The sequence below is a fragment of the Lynx canadensis genome, chromosome B1 (genome assembly GCF_007474595.2).
Source record: "Lynx canadensis isolate LIC74 chromosome B1, mLynCan4.pri.v2, whole genome shotgun sequence".
Taxonomy (NCBI): Eukaryota; Metazoa; Chordata; class Mammalia; order Carnivora; family Felidae; genus Lynx; species Lynx canadensis.
The window spans coordinates 150,797,329-150,822,141 of record NC_044306.2 but is presented as its reverse complement, the minus strand read 5'-3'; the positions used below and the strand labels follow the sequence as shown (position 1 = coordinate 150,822,141).

General features: G+C 34.0%; 1 protein-coding gene across 2 annotated transcripts in view; it reads right to left on the bottom strand.

Moving 5' to 3' along the window:
• Positions 1 to 483: 483 nt before the first annotated feature.
• UBA6 (ubiquitin like modifier activating enzyme 6) overlaps positions 484 to 24,813 on the bottom strand; it is an 88,702-nt gene continuing 64,372 nt past the window's right edge. For both annotated transcript variants that reach the window (XM_030313763.2, XM_030313765.1), the window contains 16 exons: positions 23,446 to 23,523; positions 21,925 to 22,106; positions 20,319 to 20,424; positions 18,282 to 18,371; positions 18,106 to 18,186; positions 17,242 to 17,370; positions 15,622 to 15,673; positions 15,470 to 15,533; positions 14,579 to 14,648; positions 13,977 to 14,048; positions 11,251 to 11,368; positions 9,323 to 9,516; positions 8,164 to 8,291; positions 5,030 to 5,117; positions 4,771 to 4,865; positions 484 to 1,726 (listed from right to left, as the gene is read on the bottom strand). In XM_030313763.2, coding sequence (XP_030169623.1) covers positions 1,591 to 1,726; positions 4,771 to 4,865; positions 5,030 to 5,117; positions 8,164 to 8,291; positions 9,323 to 9,516; positions 11,251 to 11,368; positions 13,977 to 14,048; positions 14,579 to 14,648; positions 15,470 to 15,533; positions 15,622 to 15,673; positions 17,242 to 17,370; positions 18,106 to 18,186; positions 18,282 to 18,371; positions 20,319 to 20,424; positions 21,925 to 22,106; positions 23,446 to 23,523 — 1,683 coding nt within the window. In that variant the 3' untranslated portion in view covers positions 484 to 1,590. The remainder of the gene's footprint in view (positions 1,727 to 4,770; positions 4,866 to 5,029; positions 5,118 to 8,163; positions 8,292 to 9,322; positions 9,517 to 11,250; positions 11,369 to 13,976; positions 14,049 to 14,578; positions 14,649 to 15,469; positions 15,534 to 15,621; positions 15,674 to 17,241; positions 17,371 to 18,105; positions 18,187 to 18,281; positions 18,372 to 20,318; positions 20,425 to 21,924; positions 22,107 to 23,445; positions 23,524 to 24,813) is intronic.

Genomic DNA, 24,813 nt, shown 5'->3' with positions numbered 1-24,813 from the left:
AAGAATTCCAAGCCATAGAGCTCTGATGTTCCTGAATTCAACTTTAAGAAATTAATTTTAAACATTATACTTGAACAAAAATTACTTATTTCAAAGGTATCCATTTCCTTTAAACTCAACCTGTCCACTTATCCTTGCCTCCAATGCAGAATATACTTTTATTCATACAAACTTACCCTCCACTCCCAAATATGTTTTCCCAACTGGATACTTTTACAAAAGAATAAAGCAATACAGGTGGTTGACAAAGTAATTTCAACTATTTATAAATGAAATAAAAGGAAAGTTAAGTAGAGAGTATAAAAAGATACCAGAGAGGAGTAATACTGATGTGAATCTAGTCTTTAGTTTATCAAAGTACTTATTAATGGTCTGAACAGGAGATCAGAAGAGAAGCAGCTAGAGGGAAATGACTTCCTGTGGTTATAAAATGCCAACTGCTTTAGAATGCATGATAGCTTTAGAAATAAAAAAAACACTTGCTGTTTTTACCAAGTTTACAGCGAGAGTACATTTTATGTCATTTTAATGAAAGAATTTATAATGATTATCTGCAATATCTCCTATCAGAAAACAGAAAGATTCTATCAACAAAGACCTAAAAAAATAAATTTTTATCTTTGTCAATGCCCTTTCTGGGAATGCAGAATAAAATATGTTTCCCTTTAAAATAAAATATTTTTTTTCTGTCCATTAGGTTGTTGGAAGAAAAAAAAAATCAAGACTCAACTAGTAATGATTTTTTTTTTTTAATTTCTAGTTTTCATCTACTTCTAAGGATACTCCCTTTACAAGACCTTTTAGTCTTCTATACTATGACAGTCAGGTTTAGAGTTCCAAATAAATAAAATAGCCACATTAGAAGGCATACTGAAGAATCAAAGGATTAGCTGCATTTATCTGTTCACATTTAATCCAAGTTAACATTTGTCATCCGACCTACTGCTCATGGGTTACAACACTGATGTTATCAACAAAGATCCTGATTTTTGCGAGACAGTGATATTAACAAACTCTGGTTAAATTAGCAGAGGTTCAGGACAGTAAACTGTACCTGTACAATTTAAAATGTCTACTCTTCATCCACTGCTACAATCTCTCCTCTTCCCACTGGTGTTAAACTCAAAGCCTAATTATGAGAGGTGCAGGGTGCCAAACACTATTTGTATGGAAAAACTGGGCCTCAAATAGTGCACAAAAAGAAACTCATAAAATAAGATTAAACTTCTTGGATATTTGCATTTGTTACTTTCAACTTCTTGATCTTTTATCTCTTCTGGTGATGTATACATACATTTTTTTCTTCTTCTCATCCAGAGGTTAACACACTAATTTTTTGTAAGCATTATAAAATAGCAGTCCAGTTCAAAATTGCTTGTGATCATATCCACATATGAAGCACTAGACAAGTATATATTATATTCCAAAATGCTTTACAATTCTTCACTGTAGTTTTCTACGACGTTTCCCTTAAATTAAGGCTTCATCAAAGAGAAATCCATAATACTATGAGTTAATATTTTCATTCCTGAATTAAGTGCAATCTTTTCAAAATCAAGTAGTCCTGGAGTAAATTTAAGAGAACTTCTGTTAATCAGTGTCATGACTAAAGTAGTATCTCACTGGAGGTCCAGGCAAATCTTCATCTCCATCAGTGTCTGGAGCAAATGACACAGTAAGATCTACATATTTCTTTTCAGTAGAAGGTTTCACAAGTTTATGCATTCTAAGAAAAATAATCAAGGACAAATGATTTAGTAAATTCTATAAAATGAAGAGTGATTTGCTGTTTAATGTTGCCCAGAGAATCTGGACTTATGTCTAGACTTTACATTTATTTTTAAATCTAAGAATTCATCTGCTTTCATATATTATAATTTTTCTTTACTATAAGCACTAAACTCAAGATATTCATCTACCTAACAGTGAATCAATTTGGAACACTGCTAGTACTGATAAAGAATAGGTACCATTTGTTACAAGACAAAACAAACAAAAAACCCCACACACAAAACCAAAATGTAAACAATGTTTTTAAAAATGAATTATCCTCTGGCGCCTGGGTGGCTCAGTCGGTTAAGCATCCGACTTCGGCTCGGGTCATGATCTCACTGTTTCCAAGTTTGAGCCCCGCATCGGGCTCTGTGCTAACAGCTCAGAGCCTGGAGCCTGCTTCAGATTCTGTGTCTCCCTCTCTTTCTAGCCCTCCCCTGCTCACACTCTGTCTCCCTCTCTCCCTCTCTCAAAAATAAATAAACATTAAGAAAAATGAATTATCCTCATACTCCCTTATAGAGTGTGGAGGCATCAAAAATTCTTCTCAAGCATTTCTATGTGAAAAGTAAAAAGCAAACTAGATTTAAATCTTCAAATATAAGCTAATCACAGCGAAAGACATTCTTAAGTTTTACCTTTGTCTTATATCCCATGTATATCCCATTCACTAAAAAAACTTTTTTATTGCTATTGTCACTGATACCGTCTTAAATCAAATCATCATCTATATATCCTCAGATTACTGGATTAGCTTCGAGCCAGCTGTCTCCTACCTCCAATCTCCGCTGTTGCCAGAATCCTCTTAAAACGTAAATTTGATTTTACTCTCTTGCTTAATAATATACTTATACCATGTATCTATCTCACGCTAAACTCTCAACTATGTAATCTATTTAATCCTCAATAATAGTTCTTTCCATTTTACAAAGGTATTTTGTCCCATTTATACCTTCTCATTCTTACCATCTCATCCTTGAGTCAATCCAGAATACTGATTTCCCAAATAGATCATACATACTTTTTATTAGCTGCATGCTTTTGCAAAAGCTATCACTTTTGCCTGATATCCTTTTTCAAAGGTAGTTCAAATGAAATCTAGCCTAAGGTGGAGTTTTAAGTAGTGCCTACAGTATTCTGTAAAAATCTTTATTATACTGATTATTCAATTACATTTTAATGATTAACATGTCATTTTCTCACAGTAGAATGGGAATTCCCTGAGGGTACAGGCTACTTGATAAAGAGGTATAATGACAAAATATTAACAGGAGTAACATTTATGGAATAGTTCTTGGTTGCTATTACATTGCTAGTCTTTACTATTATTTCAATGTTTAATAGCTATCGGCACAATCATTTCCATTTATGGATCAAGAACTAAGTTTCAAAAAAGTTCAGTAAGCTCCTCAATGTGACAAAACAAGTAAGTAGCTGGGGATGGATGTGAACCCAGATCTTTCCAAAGCCAAGCTTATCTAGCCACTTGATAGGTACTTAGTACTTATCTGCTAAATGAAAACTGTAATAAAATGAAAAATAACATTCACAAAGTTTATCATGCTGGAGATGGCGAATACTGGCCAACTCTATAAAGCACTTATTGTGAATTATTTGCAGCAAATTTTAAATTCCACACATTCTACTCTCATCTAGGCAGCACACAGTAAATTCTATTATTCACATATCCAAGAGATACTCAGGGATTCTAATGACAAAATAATATAAGGCAAAATAACCTTTCTCTATGTAATAGTGATTTTGTTTCTTAAAGTACAGATCATTAAGCCTGGATTATAATAACTAAAAAGTGATTAATCTCATTAATTGGTGATTATAATTAAAACTGCATATAGGTTAAAGCACCTATCATGCAGATTCATTTATTCATATGACAAATATTTTTATGCTAATTTTTATTAAAAAACCAAACATTTTTAATTACGGTATAATTCATATAACATTGCATTAGTTCCAGGTATACAACACAATTGTTTGATATTTGAATATATTACAAAATGAATGACAAATATTTATTGCTGCCAGGCATTGTTGTAGGTCCTTGAGATACATCCACGACCAGATCAATTATAGAGTCCTGCATCTGTGAAGGTTACATTCTAGTGGGTAGGAGACAGAGAAGCATAAACATATTTAAATAGGGTTCAGGGAGGCCTCTTTGGAATAATTAGAGCAAAAGTCCCATGCAGGAGCATGACTGGACTATTCAAAAAAATAGCTGGAAGCTAGCACAACTGGAATATTGTGAGCAAGTGAGACAAGTAGGAATAAAACTTAGAGTGGTAATTGAGAAGCAGGGCCTTGCAGACCATTGCTGAGACTGGCCTTTTTTGTTCCCTCTGTTCCTTTAGGTCTCTGCTCAAATGCCGCCGTATCTGGTGAGAATGTGACAGGCAGAGGGAATACATGAACTACTCAACATACCACAGCAACTTAACACTCCTTATTCTGCTTTATTTTCTTCACAGTGCTTATCACCATCTGATATACTTATCAAGAGGTTTGCATACTTGGTTATGCAAACTCAATTAGGGCATGGACTTCACTTTGCTCACTGCTGTATCCCTACTGCCCACAAAATATCTGGCACATAGCAGGCACTCTTCAAAAAAATCTGTTGAGTGAATGAAAGTAACAATTTGGCATTTTTGTTTTATACTTCAGTCTCATAAGCCTGGTCATTATGTGTTTCTACTTTTATGTGGTGTATTAACCAAATCGTGTTTCTAAGCTTATTAACTTATAAACTGAATCTGAACTACAAAAAATTCACAAGGATATGTGAATCCTATGAATCTCTCTTGAGAGGTAGCCTGTTGAGTTTGGTACATTTGCTATCTTTATTACAGCCATTACACAGGAGTAAATCACATACTTTTTTCTCAACTTTGATAATCTCTATATTTGATTTTCCAGTGGGCATCCACCTTATGTTTTAATTGTTGTGAATCTTCTGGTATAATGGTCATTACTTACGTTAACTTCAATCTTTTTGCATGACCAGGCATTACAGGGACATAAAGCATTTTGACTCCCTGCACCACCATCGTTGGTTCAATTCCGTACTTCTCCTAAATGTGAAGAATACCCAAAAGAGAAACAATAAGAGCTATGTCCAAATATAAAATGCTGGGTGACGATGTTTTACAATCAGTAAAAGGACAGCAAACAAACTTCTGCTAAATATTATTCATGAAAACCTCCAACTAATGAACTAAGTAAATAAGTGTCTCACTTTGACTGCATTTATGAAATCCAAGAGGGTGAAGTCTTCTTTTCCATGTACAGTCCATCTGTCCCAAATTGTAAATGATATTCCATTTCTGTTGTAGAAAAATATTAAAAACAAAACATCTTAATTTTTTTCCCTTTAGTAATAATAAAAAAACCCAGAAGTCCATTATTTGTGATTTAGCTACATAATGATATAGGGGAAAAAGAAAAATACAACTTATCGCCCCAAGACACCACACAAGGTAACCGCTTTTTTTTTTTAAGTTTATTTATTTATTTTAAGGGGGTGGGGAGAGGAAGGGCAGAGACAGGGGAAGAGAGAATCCCAAGCAGGCTCCACACTGTCAGTGCAGAGCCTGATGAGGGGCTTGAACTCACGAGTTGCCAGATCATGACCTGAGCTGAAATCAACAGTCAGATGCTTAACTGAGTCACCCAGGCGCCCTCAAGGTAACCACTGTTATCAGTACCTTGTTGATCCTTCCAGTGTCTCATAATGAATCTATGTGTCTTAGTGAAACCATTCTCTCTCTCTCTAAATGGCTGCATGGGTTTCCTGTGTGGATGTTCTAGTCTATCACTGTTTCAATCTTTGGCTATGATAAACAAGACCAGAATAAATATCTTATAAATGTACTATTTGAGATGAGTGCAAACGTATCTGTAAATGACATATAGCACATTTCCCTTACTATGGATTACACTATTTTATACTCTCATCGGTAATATATGAGGAGAGGGCTTTCACATTCTTGCCGAGATAGATTTTTCAAATTTTTGGTTGTTGTTAATCTGAAAGTGAAAAATGGAGGTCCAGGGGAATTGTTCTGCTCTGTCACATAGTTTTTAGAACTAGATACTAAATCTCATGACATATTATTCAGACACCACAGTGGCTTCTAACTCACCTGAATTAGGAAAACATAGATGAAACAATAAGAAAGTACAATGCTAAATAATGTGGTAGATTAAATGTTGTGAGAGTTCTATGGCTAGTTTAGTCATAGATGCTTTGCATAAAGCAAAAGAATAAAATTGGACCACTATCTTACAACACACAAAAGTTAACTCAAGGATGACTGGCTGACTCAGTGTGGTAAAAGATGTGACTCTTGATCTCAGGATTGTAAGTCTGACCCCCATTAACTCAAAATGGATTAAATACCCGAACGTAAGACCTGCAACCATAAAACTCGAAAAAAACATAGTAGTTAGCTTCTTGCATCAGTCTTGGTGATAGTATTTTGGATTTTATTACAAAAGCAAAAGCAGAGAAATGGGACTACATCAAACTAAAAATCTTCTGCACAGCAAAGAAAACCACCAACAAAATGAAAACAAATATTTGCAAATGATGTATCTGATAAGGGGTGAATATCCAAAATACATAAAGAACCATACAACTCAATAGCAAAAAACCAAACTATCTGATAAAAAAATGGGTAGACGATCTGAATAGACACTTTCCCAAAAAAGACATACAGATGGCCAATAGGTACATGAAAAGGTGCTCAACACCACTAAGTATCAGTGAACTGCAAATCAAAAAAACCCATAATGAGGTATTATTTCACACCTGCTAGGAAGGCTAGTATCAAAGAGTTAAGAAATAACAAGTGTTGACAGGAGAAAAAGAAACCCTTGTGCCCTGTTGGTGGGAATGTAAACTTGTGCAGCCACTCTGGAGAACAGTATGAAAGTTCCTCAAAATATTAAAAATAGAACTACCATATGATCCAGAAATTCAAACTTCTGGGTTTTTATACAAAAAAAAAATGAAAACAACTCCAAAACTTATCAGCACCTCCATGTTCACTAAAACAATATTCATAACAGCTGAGATATAGAAACAACCTAAGTCCATCAATGGGTGAATGGATAAAGAAAATGTGACACACACACAGGAATAGAATTCAGCCATAAAAAAAAAAAAATTGTGTCATTTGCAACAACATGGATAGATCTTGAGGACATTATGGTAAGTGAATAAGTCAGACAGAGAAAGACAAATACCTGTATGATCTTACTTATATGTGGAACCTTAAAAGAAAAACAAAACAAAACCCAAACTGAGCTCATAGATAGACAACAGATTGGTAGTCACTGGAGGTGGGGGATGAGCAAAATGGGCAAAGGGAGTCCAAAGGTACAAGCTTCCAGCTTTAAGATGAGTTAGTCATAGGTATGTAATGTACAGCATAGTGCTTACAGTTAACTATACTGTCTAGTTGAAAGTTGCTAAAAGTAGATCTTAAAAGACTGTATCACAAGGAAAACAAATTTGCTAAATACATATGGTGATGATGTTGACTAAACTTGTTGTGGTTTATTTATTTATTATTATTTTATTTTAGAGAGAGCGCGTGAGTGGTGGGGGAGAGGGGGAGAGAGGAAGGAGAGGAGAAAGAAGGAGGGAGGGGGGAGAGAGAGGGAGGGAGGGGAGAGAGAGGGAGGGAGGGGAGAGAGAGGGAGGGAGGGGAGAGAGAGGGAGGGAGGGGGAGAGAGGGAGGGAGAGAGGGAGAGAGAGGGAGGGAGAGAGGGAGAGGGAGAAGAAGAGAGAGAGGGAGAAGGCATATCTTAGGCAGGCTCTATGCTCAGCGAGAGCCCAAGGTGGAGCTCTATCCCATGACCCTGGGATCATGAACTGAGATAAAATCAAGAGTCAGATGCTCAACTCACTGAGCCACCCAGGTGCGCCTGTGGTCATTTCTTAATACATACAGGTGTCAAATCACTGTGTTGCACACTTGGAACTAATCTAATGCATGCCAATTTATGTCTCAATTGAAAAAAAAACAAATGCTTTATGAAGATGACATTTTGACTTTTTTGATTTTGTTTTTAAAGAGAGAGAGACAGAGAGCATGGGTGGGAGAGGGGCAGAGGAAGAGGGAGAGAGAATCTTAAGCAGGGTTCACTTGGGGCTTAATCTCACAACATGCCCTGAGCCAAAATCAAGAGTTGGACACTTAACTGACTGAGCCAACCAGGCACCCTACTGATCTAATCCTGAGGTGATGGCAAGGATTTAAATATATAGAAGAAAAGGGAGGAAAAACTACGACTTTTTCATTTTAGAAGGTAAAAATTTTATTTCATTCTAATTATGCAAGAGAAATAGACCTTCAAGCATACCTGATTTCAGTTCTTCTTACTTCAGATGTCTCTGTAAACACTATAATTGGAATGGCTAAGTTAAGGAAACAATTTTTGTAAGCTTCAAACGGATAGTCACCAGCTACTTTGATCATCTCCAATGCAACCTAGATAAAAGAAAGTGATCTGATTATATAAAGAGCCTAAAACTTTATGACTTCAAATGTATTTATTTAATTTTCCAATATTCCTCTCAAGCATTTTTCTGTAACGAGTAAAAGCAGCTACTGGACTGAAATAGCAAACTTCTTATAAATCTGTCTACTTTTATTCTTATACTTTCAAAATTTCAACTGTTCTATACATGGTGAACAAAATCATTAAAAAATTCACTTGATCATGTAATATTCCTATCATGGAAGACACTCAAACTCAAGAAATACACTAGTCTAAAGTCATTTAATAAAGGGGCAGATAATTATGTAGCTTCTAAGTATAACACTGTAGTACAGCATAATGACTAGGGCCACCCTAAAGATTCTGAATTATTAAGGAAAGATTAAATTTTAAGAAATCTGAATAACAGGAATTGCGTTTTTTTTAAGGCAAAGAACTGAACTCCAATATAATCAAAGAGCAACCATTAAAGCAGTTCATTTTATTCAAGAAAAAGAGTACCTGTTTCATATGGAGGATACAAGAATGACTAAAAGGATTATTGTAAGAAAAATTATATTGTTTTGACAAAAGGTAATTTTTTTAATGTTATTTTTGAGACAGAGAGCGCAAGCAGGGGAGAGGCAGAGAGAGAGAGAGAGAGACAGAGAGAGAGAGGAAGGGAGGGAGACACAGAATCCAAAGCAGGCCCCAGGCTCCACACTGTCAGCACAGAGCCTGACACGGGGCTTGATCTCATGAACTGTGAGATCATGACCTGAGCTGAAGTTGGATGTTTAACCGACTGAGCCACCTAGGTGCCCTGAAAAAGGTTAACTTTTATGTTAAAATGTTTGTATATCTGTTAACCTTCAAACTGTGGTCTAATGTATTTTTAGAAATATCTTGAAATTTAAAATTATAAGATCAATATATATCCCTTCTTCTCTAAGATCTGAGTGACTGGCTAGGGTGGTATAATGGAGAAGACAGGTTAAGAGGCAATGAAAAAGAAGCATTTCCATTCAAAGAATAAACTCACCAGGCCAGAAACGGCAGCAGTGGATGTTGCTATAGCAGGTATAATTTTACCAGCTATGCGCTTTGTTTTGAAACGGTCAGCTGGTTCAATGTTATACATTTTGGCACGAAGATTTGATGCAGCTGTGATGAAATCTATGTGTCCATTGTGATCATCATCTTTTTCAAATGAAAGCACCGCCATCTGAAGGTCACCTAATCATAACACCAGAAAAATAAAGTTTTGTAGTAACTTGTAAGGGTTTTTATTATTTATTTATTTTGAGAGAGAGCAAGCAAGCATGAGTGCAAGAGGTTCAGACAGAGGGAGGGAGAGAATCCCAAGCAGGCTCCATGCTCACAGCATGGAGAGATCCCATGAGCCATGAGATTATGACCTGAGTCAAAACCAAAGTTGGATGTTAAACCGACTATACTACCCAGGCATCCCTTGTAAAGGTTTTATTAGGTAAAAAGAAATGTGGATTCACTACTCTTAAATATTCCTTCTTTATGTTTTTAAATGACTGAAAAACACAAGTAAGATCTAGGAAATTAAAGTTACTGAAGAATATGGAAATGATATGGTACATGGCTTTGATTATCACTAAATCAGAGAAGTTTCTATATTAAAAAAACCTTTCTAAGAGACAGAAAATAAGAAAGCCATGTACCACATCTGCTGTTGTTTATGATTACAACAGTTAACATTGGGTACTATTCAAAAATTGATTCCATAAATATTACCCTGAAACATTTTGCCTCTGATAACTAAGAATAGATTAGTTAATCCAATAAAAATATGTATCTGAAATATTTCTACATTAGTGGTTCTCAAAAATCATTCTATAGATAGGTGTAGTTTGATATGTTACGAAATGAGAAAGTAAGAAATGGAAGTAAGTTTTCTTCCAGAATTGTAATTACTAAATTAACACATCTATATTTTATTTGCAGGATAAATAGGTGGCTAGCCTAGGATGTTTTTTTTCCCCTGAATTTTACTGTCTGTGCACAACAATCCTGAAAGTTTGGCAACTACTGATTTATGTAAATAAAAGATGGTGAGCAGGTCTAAAATCCATGAGCGAATGAATGACTGTTTTTAAGGAATAAAAGTTTGGTTTCCTTCTGTTTAAAACCATTTAGGTCACGGGGCGCCTGGGTGGCGCAGTCGGTTAAGCGTCCGACTTCAGCCAGGTCACGATCTCGCGGTCCGTGAGTTCGAGCCCCGCGTCGGGCTCTGGGCTGATGGCTCGGAGCCTGGAGCCTGTTTCCGATTCTGTGTCTCCCTCTCTCTCTGCCCCTCCCCCGTTCATGCTCTGTCTCTCTCTGTCCCAAAAATAAATAAATAAATAAATAAAAAAAAAGAAAGAAAGAAGGGTGCTTGTTTAAAAAAAAAAAAAAAAAAAAAAAAAAAAAAAAAAAAAAAAAAAAAAAAACCATTTAGGTCAGACTGTATGTATTCCCTGTGTGTAACTATAAAGACTAAAAAGCCAAGAAGAAATCTGTCTATAGTTTTTTATCCTAGTGACTTAACTGGGTCTAAGTGTTAGTCTATATAGAACTCCATGCTGACCGTGCAGAGCCTGCTTGGGATTCCCTCTGCCTCTCTCTCTGCCGTTCTCTCACTTGTGCACACACGCTATCTCTCAAAAATAAATAAACATTAAAAAAAGAATCACACAGTACAACCTCAAGGACTAAAACAATCAGAACAACGACAATAAAGCAGACTTACAATTCAGCAAATGAGGGTAGGGCAATGGTGAAAAAAATAATGAATTTAGTCACAGTTAAAGATCAACAGTGACTTTCATATGATCACGAATTCAATTATCATCGTTAATATTGTAGCTATTATTTAGTCCCATAAGCTTTTGGGTGTAGAGTTAGTGAAAATAAAAATTCTTTCCAGTCCAAACCATTTTTATAAAGATTTCCCCTTACTTGTGGTGGCTTTATTAGATGAAATAGCCTTCTCTAGCTGGAAAATAGCGTTCCTCTCATCTTCACTGCTAATAGGAACCTGCTCCGGTTTCCTTGCAGTCTCATCTGTTTGAACAACCTTTAAATATATGGACATACATTATCATTAATGTTATCATATCCTATATCTAAGTTTGATTACCAGATCTGTTTTACTAAACAGATCACACAGAGAAGATATTCCCTCTGTATAGTTTAGTCACATTATTATTATGGTCCAATGTATTTTACACCTTCTGTTAGTAAATAATATTATTTATGTATTTGTTTTACTATCTATCTGCTCACATTGACATGTAAACAGGGAACAGGGATCTTTATGTTGTTCACAGAGAGAACTTCAAAATATCTAATACAAATTTGGTAGTGTTAAAATATTTACTGAATAGCTTATAAGATCTGAGCTCATATGGATCCCTTTTAAAATTTCCCGGCAAAATAAAGTTAATATTAATCAACAGTCTGTGATTCTGACAAATCTACTTGAAACCAAATTGCATAGCTCTAACTAGTGCAGAGCTGTTTTCTGTCTCTAAATAAATCATAAAATATATAAAATGGGCCTCTTTAAATATTTATTGATTGTTGACAAGAGGTTCTTTCCTAAAGAACATGTCTTCCTTCATATAGGTGCATGCTCAGAGCAGCACTTGCAAGTAATTTATCTTTAAGAAATTACTAATTAGACATTCCACAAGGGCAGTAAAGTTCGTATTTTCAAACTAAAAAACCATCTACATCATCACTAATTAAAAATACTATTTCTTTGTATTTTATACATTCAACTTGTGTTTTTACAGATTAAATATTATTGTAAGTATTTAGGAAATATTAAAGAGTTAAGGAGGCAGAAACTTTTATTTGTCAGAGTAACTAGTTGATATTTTTGGCATCTGTTAACTAGAAGTGCCAGACTCTGAAGTTTCAGTGTGAGTTGCTTCAAGAAGTTGTGAAAAGCTCATTAATTCATGTTAAAACTAAAACTGTATGTAGCTAAATTGCTCAGGACAATTTATTACACCAAAACTCTGGTATAGAAAGAAGCAACTGAAGCCACAAAACACTGCAGAGCTATTAACACCAGAAAAGTTATTGACACATAATTCTTTTGGCTTCTGTCTAGCAGCTCTGTCCACTAGGAATGCGGGCTAGGAAACTTCTTTTTGTTTAAAAAAAATTTTTTTTATTTGAATATAGTTGAGACACAATGTTACATTACTTTCAGGTGTATAACATGGTGATTCAACTTCTCCATAAGTTATGCTGTGCTCACAAGTGTTGCTACCATCTGTTACACCAGAACGCTATTACAGTATTGTGGACTATCTTCCCCATGCTGTACCTTTTATTCCCTTGACTTATTAATTCCATAACCAGAAGCTTCTTTATATAGGAATTCTGTTTACCTCCCTGTTCTTTTATTCTTGATAAACTACAAGTTATGAACATTTCATTCAGCAAACCCATTTACTGTACAAAATCAAACAGCTGTAAGTTTTCCTTTTCTCTAAAATAAAAATGCAGACTAGGAGACTGCACACACCATTTCCTATTTGAATTTTATGGGGAGGAAATCATGATTCCCTATTTTTCAATATAGCTAGGGGGTAAGGGGAACAAAAGACTGTTTTGTGGATGATTTTTAGAGTGTATACAAAAAGTCATACAATGACTATGTGAAAAATACTTAGGCAACTAAATGCCTTTTTTCCCCAGCCACATTGAATGTAATACATTAAACGGACTAACATTAAGTGCATCCTCAGCGCTGTTTCAAAATTCTACTCAAAATTCTCTGACTTTCCCATCGCCCTGAACAATTATTTCACACCTTTTTTCCTCTGCTCAAACTTCCTTAAACTTCTTCTCCTTACCTGGAGCTATTAATTGTGCTTCTTATTTCAATTAAAAAAATAAACAATCTTTTTTTCCTCTTACACTCTAATTCCAATCCCTTTCAAATCCTGTCAGGGCTACTACAAAATATACCAGAATCCAGAATCTTATTGTAACTTACTTGTTACCGACTACTTCATCAAACCACCATCATCTTTTGCCTATATCCTCCTAATAGCTTTACATGTTTCCTTTCTCATGTCCCATACAATCATTCTTAACACAACAGGCAGAGTCAGCCTTTTAAATATAAGCCAGATTGCGTCCTCTGCTTAAAATCTTCCACTGGCTTATCTCCTAATAAATCATGAAGTACTTATCATAACCCCAAGTATCTCTCATATCTGTCTACCAATCTTCTTGAATATTCACTTTCAGAAAAATCCTGGCCTTCAAATCTTTTAAGGCCTTTCTCTGAACTTGTTCCTGCTTATGTGCATTATTCTTTCAACACGTAATAGCATGGCTCACTCTATCGCTTCCTTCAGGTTTCTGCCCAAATATTACCATATCACAGAGGCTTTCCCCTTTTATCCCACATAAAATGAAACCAGTTTCATCATCCTTTTTTTCCTTGTTTTATTTTTGGTTCTTAGCACTAAGTCCTATTGTAATATTATGTAATAGCATTTTTTTTTTTAACAGTCTGCCTCTGGTCCATTAGATGATATAACATCCATAACAGCAAGAATTTTGTTTTGTTTACTATGGGATTCTCCAGGTTGAGATGGGACTTGACACTAGTAAAATTTCAATAACTATTTGCTGAGTGAATAAATTTCTAAACATACCTTGTTGGAAGGTTTGAATTCTTGAATCTTTACTTCAGAAAGAATATTCAAGAGGGCATCTGCTGATAAGTCCTGTTTTGTTAAAAAGTAATTTTATCAACAAACATTTTTAAAAATTCTGAATTCTAAAAAATTCTGGACTAATAAGGTCCTTTATCATACTAAAATATTTGAGTAATTTATCATCTGACTATTTAGACCACATCTATTTGTGACATTTACCTTTATTCTATAGAAATATCATCCATAAAGGGTGGGGGGGGGCAGGGGTGGTATGGGTGAAAAATTACTTATTAGTCAACAAACCTGAAATCTTAGTTCTTTCCATTCATTTTAAAAAGGTAATTTTGGGACTGGTTGTATCAGACTGAGTGCTCTGAGGTCAGAGACTATCTCATCATTGTTTTATAAAGTTCCCTGCACAAAGTTACACTCAATAAATGTTGACTCAATAAAATAAATAAATAAATGGAATTCATACCTTTGCAAGCAGAAAAATATTTAAATGGTTCAAGATGAATGTAGGTGATGCAATTAGCTACTAGGTCATCTAATTTTTACCTGGTTTTGTATCACTTGCTAGAGCTTGAAGGTTATCTTACCTCTTCTGTAAATGCAATGCAATAGACTGCAGCATACAGTTTTGCAGCATTCAGAAGAAAACTGAAGTGCCTTTTGAAATAAAAAATAAAGCAAAGTGTGAATGCACAGATTTAAAGGTGTTTAATTCATCAAAAACTATAGTCTTTTGAAATGGTGAAGAAAATCATCACAGAACTTTTGTTACAGGAATATTTAAAAGTTAGGCAATGAAGTCCTGGTCTAGACCAAAGCATTTCAGAAGCTATAAGAAACATTAGCTATCTATCCTCATAAGTAGTAATATTCAGGAGAGGAGGGGCAAAAAGTAGAAAAATTAGACTAGTGAAAGAAAATTCACTTTAATTCATAAAAAAATTAGAAATTTGGTTTTAAAGAGCATACATTAGGCTCAACTTAACCAAGTGACTTTGGTAAAAACAAAAGTAAGTTTTACAGGAGAAGCAGTCAGGATAAGGTGACTAGAAGCCTAACATAAGCACCAGATGAGGAAATTAAATGGAGTTACTTGTTGAAAGGAAGGTTAACAGGCTCAATGTTTAACATATAACTTAAGTTTTTTAAAATTTGGCTTCATATAATAGGAAAACATTTGTTGTCATTTCTTGTTTTTTTTCTTATGGATAAAGTCAAAGAGGTAACACTTCGGATCCACTTTAGAGAAGATAAAAATAAAGAAGTTATTTTACCATGTAAATAAATAGATTCACGTATGTGGGGGAGAAGGGCTGTGGCTGGCTTTGTTGGCCAGACTAATGAGCTAACTCTTAGATTAACAGGATGCACTAATTTAACACTTAAAGAGCCTGAAGTTTCACCCTGCTGTGTAAAACTATACTCAGTCAAGAAATTTACAACAAAGGATGCATATAAAGCTGGATATAAATACTTACAAAGGTTCATTTAAATCAAATTTTATTGGAGATGGAGGCCTCTTTGGTGATTGCCAAAACAAACCTAAAACAAGACACAAATATTATTTTCATTGTATTTATCCAGTAATAAATTATATTAATTGTTCTTCTCAACACTTGGTTACACTTACTGCCATCTTTTAATCGTGTGTCTAGAGGAAAGCAGTGAAGAAGCTGAAGAGCCTAAAGAAAAAAAATCAATTAAAAAAATCATTATTTAACATTATCTGAGGTAAAAAAAAAAAAAAAAAATCTCAACACACAAAAAGGTATACAGTGAAGTTTCCAGCCACTCTTATACTCCCTCTGTCCATTGTCTTGTCACGGCCCTCTATACCTGGAATAACTTCTATTGCTATTTTTTTTTTTTTTTAATCAATACTTACAGTTTTTTTTTCTTTGCATCCACAACAAACATGAATATACATTACTCCTTTTTTTTTTAAAGTAGGTTTCATTACAAAGCCCATCTTGGGACTTGAACTCATGACTCTGACATCAAGACTTGAACAGAGATCAGGAGTCGGACGTTTAACTGACTGAGCTACCCAGGTACTTGTATTTTATACCTTTTTACACAAAAGGCGGCATATTTTACATACCATTATGCTCCTTTCAAAGAGCTAATCCTTAAAATAAAAATTAAACCGGTAAAAATATACAGCATTTTGTATTTAGAAATGATAAATGACGTTTGAGATTTGCTTCAAAACCATCTGGGGAGGTATAAAGATGAAACAAGATTATCTACAAATTGATACAAAATTAACAAAATTTGTTAAACCTGGGTGACAGATTCATGAAGTTTACATTATACCTTTTTTTCTACTTTCTACAGTAGAATTTTTCCAGAAAAAAGCTTTAAAAAAGTACAAAAGATAATCAGGACTAAAAAGAGTTCTTCAGATTTTGAGACAAGAGGTCATTGATTATAATGGTAAAAATAATTTGAATAGGAGTGGGGAAAGAAGACACGTTAACTGGAAGAGGAAGTAGCAACACTAAGTATAAGACCCCTTTTCTAAGTAGCAAAGAAGGAAGGGAAAGGCAAGGATAAATGTAATCAAAAGACTTTTTTAAAAAAGATTACCTTACTTCATATTCTGACAGGTATGAGCCTGAAGACGGGGAGAGGCTCAGGAGAGAGGGCAGGACACATTCTAGCAAGTGCAAGTAATAGGGGATGGGAATAACAGCTAATAGTGAGCATTTCTGGGCTAGGTTCTACTCAAAATGCTTCGCAGGTATTAACTCATTTGATCCTCACACTACCATATGAATTACACACCAATTTAATATCCCCATCTTACAAATGAGGAAAGAGACACCAAACAGACATAAAATGTGATTTTGAATATAGATGGGCAAGGCGAAATTCAACACAATTTCTGACTGAATCTATTTTCTCAATTTCTTGCTTTATTCTGAACAACAAACTTCTTTTAGATTACTAATAAAATGTATTCCTTATTTTCTAAAAGAACCTGTATCTGAAACCCAATATTGCACACAGAAGGATAAGGATCAGTTAAATGCAGAACTGACAAACCAATGGATGGAGTTTAAGTGTATTCTTTTAACACTCAAAGAGAAATCAGTTCTGTGCCCTGCACTTGTTTTCACTTAACTTACTATTTTTTGAAAAGATTCCTGAAAGAAAAAGTAGACATTTTGGCCAGTGAAATTAATTCGGTAGCAATTAAATGAGCCAAGCTAATATCTCTTCTTAATGTTTTATAATGCATACTTACCTTATGGTTAAAATATTTTTCAAACTTTAATCTTGCTAATTCTACACATTGGGACCAGTTTCTAGGTCTTCTGCTAAGCAACTTAATAACTTGAAAACAGCCTTCTAAACTGTGTCCAGTTTGTATCTTCTAGAGAGAAAAAAAAAGCAAAATAAGTATATTTCCAAGTAAACACACACCCATTCCTGGGAAGTATTAGCCAAAGTTTGAAGTACCAGCTCATGTGATTTATGACTAATTTTTTCACTGTGAGCTCCTTGTCCCTGCCTTTTTCTTCTCCATCTTTGTCTCCTTTTTTGGAGGGGGAATGGGAAAAGACAGTACATGAAATTTCAACTGTAGAGTTTCTCATCTGACAAGTTACCCTTATGTCTTGCTAGTTATTAGTACTACATATGTACCTAACAAAAGAAGTGCTATGAATAATATTTTATACTAAAAAGTTGGTCTGTTTAGTGCAGGAATAAAGAAAAGTAAGAAAATACCTTTAAAGTCGCCCTCATCATAGGAGTATTAACACTACCATCCATTCACAAAATTTTCACTAGAATTCACGTTGGGTTTTTTTCAAACAGTTTAACAAGTTGTTTTATTACACAAAGCTATCATTTTTATGACATCTTTTTTAGGTTGAAGCATATGAATTGTTTTGTGGGTCAAACATGGTCAAATAATGGCAATTCCACATAGCTCATACAAACTACAAAAAGGTCATTTGTGACTTGCTAATGTCAAGATTCCTCATGCACTTACTCTGTACAATGATGTTTTTTAAAGAGGTGAAATAAACTATTTGTAGGCAATATGCAAATAAGATTACACTGAGACAGTGTTGAGATTATATTAAAATGTATTGATTTTTACCTGTAAGACTTCTTCTGCAGATGGATAGGTTTGCCAAAATTTGTTAAACAATGAAGGCTTATGGGAAAAGGAACTTTCAAACTTACATGTAAGGGAAAAAAAGAAAAAAAGTTAAAAATTGGATAATCTTCTATTCACTTCAAAGAAAAATTTCTTGAAAAAAAGATCTTTATTACCTTATCTCTTGCCCACTGTATAGTGTGTTCAATAGCAGCTGGAAAGGACTTTAGAGTACAAAATGGTATTTCCTCTTCTGGGGGATCCCGCTAGTTTATAAAATATGACAACAGATAGTTAAGAAAGGCAACAACAATTTTTTATTGATTAAATTTACTTGAGTATTTTAAGACCATTAAAATTTTTAAAAAAATAATAAAATGAATCCAACATTTTTATATCTTCTTTCTCCTAGGCAATAAGAGGAAAACTGGATTCTTTTGACACTTAATCATTTGTCAATAGCAACGTAACAAAAAACATGAATTCTATTATAACTTATTATCTGTGCACTTATTTGGTACCACGTAGTACTTACAGGCAGACTTCCATATATAATTAATTTTTGTCCTCTAAGAATCAGGGTGACATTGAAAACTTTACAATATTCTCCAACATTCCCTACTTTGAAAAGTAATTCAAGAATCCCCAAAAAGGTGCTCAGTATACCATGTGTTTGTTTCTCCATGGAGAAAAAAATTTAGGAGCAGGGATCCTATGTCTTTGATGCTTGGTATAGTTTCTTGCAGAAAGTGTGTATTAAATAAATAGCTAATAAGAAAGAATGAAATCTTGCCGTTTACAACAAGATGGATGAAGCTACAGAGTACTATGCTAAGCGAAATAAGAGAAAGACAAAGACTGTATGATTTTACTCATATGTGGGATTTAAGAAACAAAACAAACAAGCAAAGGGGAAAAAATAAGAGAGAGGCAAAGCAATAAACAGACTCTTAACTACAGAGAACAAACTGATGGTTACCAGAGGGGGGTGGGGTGGGGGGATGGGTAATAGAAGTGATGGGGATTTAGGAGTACACTTGTGATGAGGACTGTTATGGTATTTTTGAATCACTATATTGTACACTTGAAACGAATATTACACTGTATGGTAACTAACTGAAATTTAAACAAAAACTTAAAGTAAATAAGATAAAAAATTAAAATTTAAGAAATACTTTCAGGAAAAAAAAAAAAAAAAAGAAACGGCAAATGCCTATGTTGTCTCAGGTAAATATACCAATGAAAAAATACCCACATCCTATTACAGGGTACATTTGGTTTAACCACTATAAAATGACACACTTTGTCTCTTTTCACTTAGAGATTTATATTTTAGTTTGTTGAGCTATGAAATATCATAAAATGTTTTATAAACCAAAGAGGGAAGCCAGAAGAGAAACCTGTTTTTTCTGGGTATTAAGCCAGAGAATATAGGAAACGATGTGGAATATAGGGAAAAATGTGGTAGAATGACAGAATCAAGGGAACTTTTAGAATTCTACAGACTTCTCTACTTTGAAAATCTTCCAACATGACCTCATAATTTTCTCCATGTAATTTCCTTCAAATTAAGCTTCTAAATTGTTTCTACTATAATGTTTTTACTATAAACTTTATTTCATAAGAGTAAATGGGAAAACAAATTTTATAAATGTTTAATAATTTTACTAAAGCAAACCTACCTATTAAATACAGTGATTTTACACTTGTTAAAAAAAAAAGAACAACAACACTATTCTTTCCATTTTACAACCTGCGTTGATCTTTTTTAAAATCCTAAAGCCTACATTTCCTAGGCCAGAGTTTTTCAATTTTGGCAGTATATCAAAATCACTTGCAGAGATTAAATAAAATTATTACTATATCTCTATATATCTCTATCTCTTTATGTATATATGTACTGGCTCCCCCTGTGGAGCAATTGGATCTTCAGTTAAGATTTTGGACAGGTCACCAGTTCAAAGTTTGTGAGAAAAGCAATCATGCACCTCTGAGAAATAAACAGTAAACATAACAATAAGACAGTGGAAAGACAAGAAACAAAATTTGAAAATTTAAAAAGGTTAAGTTCAGCTGTATTTTAAAAAATACACATGCACATATGCATAGAAATTATTGACAGAATGGACACATTAGGAAAGATAAATCAAATCTCTGACTGAAGAGAAAAAAAATGAGATAAGAGACATTTATTGCAAAATTGGTTCACTTACATGACTATTATAGGATTCAGTTAAATGAGGTACGATAACTTCAGTGTGTCCCTTAGTGCCCATTGTTCCAGAATCTAAGAGGGGTCGTAGATTTGCTAAGCAACGGCTATTTAAAAGATAATAGGTAACGAACATTTAAGTGAGCAATAACAATGTAAGCAGAGGACATCTTACCACTTTCTGTTGGTCATTTCACACACTGATCACTTAGTGAATGTAGTATCTTAGGAAACAGATACATTACCACCAAACAATGCATTTATCATTTCCATCCCCCCTCCTTCCACAAATTCTGTTGTCCAATCTGATAATTTCTTCTCTTTCTCTTCTTACTAGATTTTGGGCTTCAACTTCTTTTTACTCTAGGTTAACTCTTTGCTAATGTCTATTTCTTCCTTGGTTATTTTTGGACTATAAGTTCTGTCTTACTATATCTTCTCAGTGTTCTCTTTATCCCAAACAATATTAACCTCCTTTTTTTTAAACTTACAATACCTATTTTCTACACACTTTAATTTCTTAAAGTTTTTATTCTTCCTTCCTCTGCCCAAGACAATAAACTTTAAAAAAAAAAAAATTTTTTTAATGTTTATTATTTTTCAGAGAGAGAGAGAGAGAGACCAAGAACAAGCAGGGAAGGGGCAGAGAGAGAGGGAGACACAGAATGTGAAGCAGGCTCCAGGCTCTGAGCTGTCAGCACAGAGCCGGATGCGCGGCTCAAACTCACAGACGCTGAGATCATGACGTGAGCTGTAGTTGGCCGCCCAACTGACTGAGCCACCCAGACGCCCCCAAGACAATAAACTTTTAACTACACTCTAGACTGGCAAATTTTCCTCCGTTTAATAAATTTCCTCAACTAGAGCCGTAACATTAAAGAGTCATATAAAGATGTAAGAAAAATTAGTAAGGTGTACACATGATAGTCATTCATTCATCTAATTATTTAACAACTATTTACCGAATGTGTTGGGCACTGATGGGAAGTGTTGGGCAGTGATGGGAAAATAAATGGTCCTTTAATAAATGATTTAGTGAGCTAACAAATATTAATTAAATATATCAATAAAAATAAACACTATAAGGGGAAAAAACAAATGCTGATTACCATACGGGGATCTACAGAATTGAGTCATTAAAGAAAGTCTCTTTGAATAAAGACATTTAGGCTAAAACTGAAAGGATGTGAAAATAAACCAAAGTAGGCAGATTTGGAGTCAGGAGTTTTAGAACAAGGTAAACAATTTCCTGAGTCTGAACGAGAGTATGTACTCTCACTCTCAAGTGAAAAAGCGTTGGATGCCTTATAAGAACTCAAAGAAGAAATGTGTAGCTGGAATAAGGGGAGCCAGCAAATAGGTAAATTTTAAGCTGGAGTGATAGACAAATGGCAGACACTCTACAAAAAACATTTAGGCCGTGTTAAAGATTTTGAATTTTATCCTAGGTATAATGGGAAATCATAAAAAGGATTTGGATTCAAGAACTACAATAGAAATACAAAGAATAATCAGGAAATTGGATAACTTTTCAATAAATAGGTGTGGAAAAGAAGTGATAACAAAAGAAAAGACAATTTTTATGAATCTGTATTTTAAGAACATACCTGTCTACATATCTCCTGGCTTCCACATTATCTAATGCTGTAATAATTATATCTTGTTTAGTATAGAACTCATCATTGTAAATAGCCTCAGTGGCTGGACATACTTTGTTCAAGTGTGCATCTATCTTGAATTGAGGATTTATTTTCAGGGTTGCGTCAGCAGCAGTATAGCTTTTAGGTTTCTAAACAAATAACAAACAAAAACAGAAATAATAAATATTAAACAGAAAAGCTAGGCCATGACAGAACTTACATTTTTTACATGAGAGTAAAGTAATGAGACCAGCTTTCATTTTTGGTTTGTGGACATTGCATTCATTGTACATTTAACAATCCATATTAGTCTGAATAATTAACAATTTACTAATGGAAATCTAAACAACCTCTATTTTATAGCTATTGTTCTTTAGAGTTCTTAAAATATCAGTTATTAAAGGTACAATTCCTTCTAATATGAAGGTTTAAACTAGATATGTGCCTAGAAAAAATAAGAACAGTGAATTCATTGAAATATTAGAAATCCTAACTGCAGAAAATGAGCTCTCAGAGGTATGCAAAGTTAACACACTAGTACTAAAATTTAAAAAATACTACTATTTCTGGATGGAGATATTAAAGAAATAATATACATTTTAGTTTTATAAGAGAGTCCCCTTGACATGTATTTACTTCTCAGTGCTGTCAAGCATGTAGGCAAATTGCAAACTTTGTTAGAACTCAGTAAAATAAGAATAAACAGACCTTAACAGTTCTTCTGTAAGTAAAATGCACAAAATAAATGAATTTTGTGACATATATTTTGGTTCCTGATAGACCTTATTAATTTTTTTTTTTTTTTGTATTTGGATAGGTGAGGCAATTAGGTTAACTATACCATCTGTTTTGTTATTACTTTTCTGTTCATGACATTCCTTAGTTTACCAAGATTATCAATGGGCTATTGAAAAATAAAGTGCAAAAACATTTCTAAAGAAAAAGCAAATATGCCTGACTGCCTAAAGTGGTTCTTTTCTTGACTGAAATATTTTGATCTCTATGAAAAAGACTGAAAACCAGGAATATTTTACAATGAAGAGGATGTTAATTAAATAGTCAAGCAAGATCAAAGAGCAAAAAATTCTAAGCACTAAACTTTACCTATTTGGTAATAAAGACTCCCCTTCCTTCCAAAAAAGAGTGCCAAATGTGTGATTTAGTAAAACCTTAAATTAGGAAATCTGTCTCTGCAAGCTTAGTTTCTAAGATTACATATGTACATACACCTTGATTATAAAATGAAAAACATACTGCCCATGATTTACAACTTACAACCAAAATCAATGCAAAACCCAATTTTTATATTAAAAAATAATTTTATATTTTTCCTCAAATGTCATTCCCATTGTTTGATAATTTGAGAGATTCTAATAAAATAAAAACACATAAGGTTTGCTCAAGTGCAATTTTCTATTTATAAAAAAACAAACTCTCTTTTTTGTGGAACACAATAGATTATTTAAATTTGAAACAGTAGCAACAAACCTGTATGTGGTGAGGACGAAACAGGAACTGTCTATTTAAGTTGGATTTTTCTATCAAGTCAGGATCTGTAACTGTAACCTAGTATCAAGTAAAGAAAAAAGCTGAAATCATGTCAGAGAAAAATTTAAATTGATTTTGCTTTTCTCAGAAAGACTAAAACAATTATGCTAATTATTTTAGGTGGTAGAAGTTATAATACAAATATTCCAATGGTTACCAATGCTAATGTTTTTATACTATATTTAACTATAATTAATGTTTAGCACAGGAACATGTTAAACAAGACAGCTGAAACTGATGGCAATTCATGTTCAAAACTTTTTTCTAATTATTCAAAACAAAATGGAGACTAAAACATCACCATCACATTTTAGAAACATGTAATAGATTAGCCATAGAGGAGTTAAACATATTTCTTCTTTCTAAACATACTTGTTTTCAATTGCAACAAATTTGGAAAAGAATGCTTACATGTTCCAATTTGAAAGGAACTCTTGCTAAAGCAGAGGTCTACAAACTACAGTGCAGGCAGGCTGCCTGGTTTTGTAAATAAATTTTGTTGAAACACTGTCATGCCATTTGTTTGAAGTATTGTCTATGGCTGTTGTCACACTATAATTGCAGAGCTGAGTAGTTGTGACAGAGACCCTTGGTTCACAAGTCAAGAAGAGCTGCAATCTGGTCCTTTAAGAAAAAGTTTGCAGACATTCCAAGGAATAAGATGAAAAAAAGCAGCTCCAAGATACTCAGAAAAATACTGATAATGCGTTTGTCCCTTAAGTTGGCATTTGTACGAAATTGACTAGAAGCAGTATTTCTCCAGTGTGTTTAAGACGTTAGATGTTGACTGACGTTCACAAACACATTCACTTTCTTTCAACTGGTATTTCCTGAATATATGTTTTTTGGGGGGTTGTTTTCAACATTTCTATATGTGTTAGAGTGTGTCTTTTATTTTTTAAGTTTATTTGTTTTTAGAGTGTGTGCACAGGCATGCACAACTGGGGGAAAGGAGGTGGTGTGGGATATAGAGGATCCAAAGCCAGCTCTGTGCTGACAACAGAGTCCCACATGGGGCTTGAACTCATGATCTGTGAGATCATGACCTGAACCAAAGTCAGATACAGTCAGATGCCCAACCAACTGAGCCATCCAGGTGCCCCAGAGTATCTCCTTTAAATAAGAAAAAAAAAGCACCAAACAGAAAATGTCTTTTAACAATAAGTTTAATCAATATATAATTATTGTGATTATGGATATAAGCCTTTTTTTCCTACCTCCTCCCTGACCCCACTTTTCATCCATTTCCATTTTTTTTTTTTTGGCTTAAGTTTCCTTAATTCCAATCCCCTACATTCCTCACTGAAT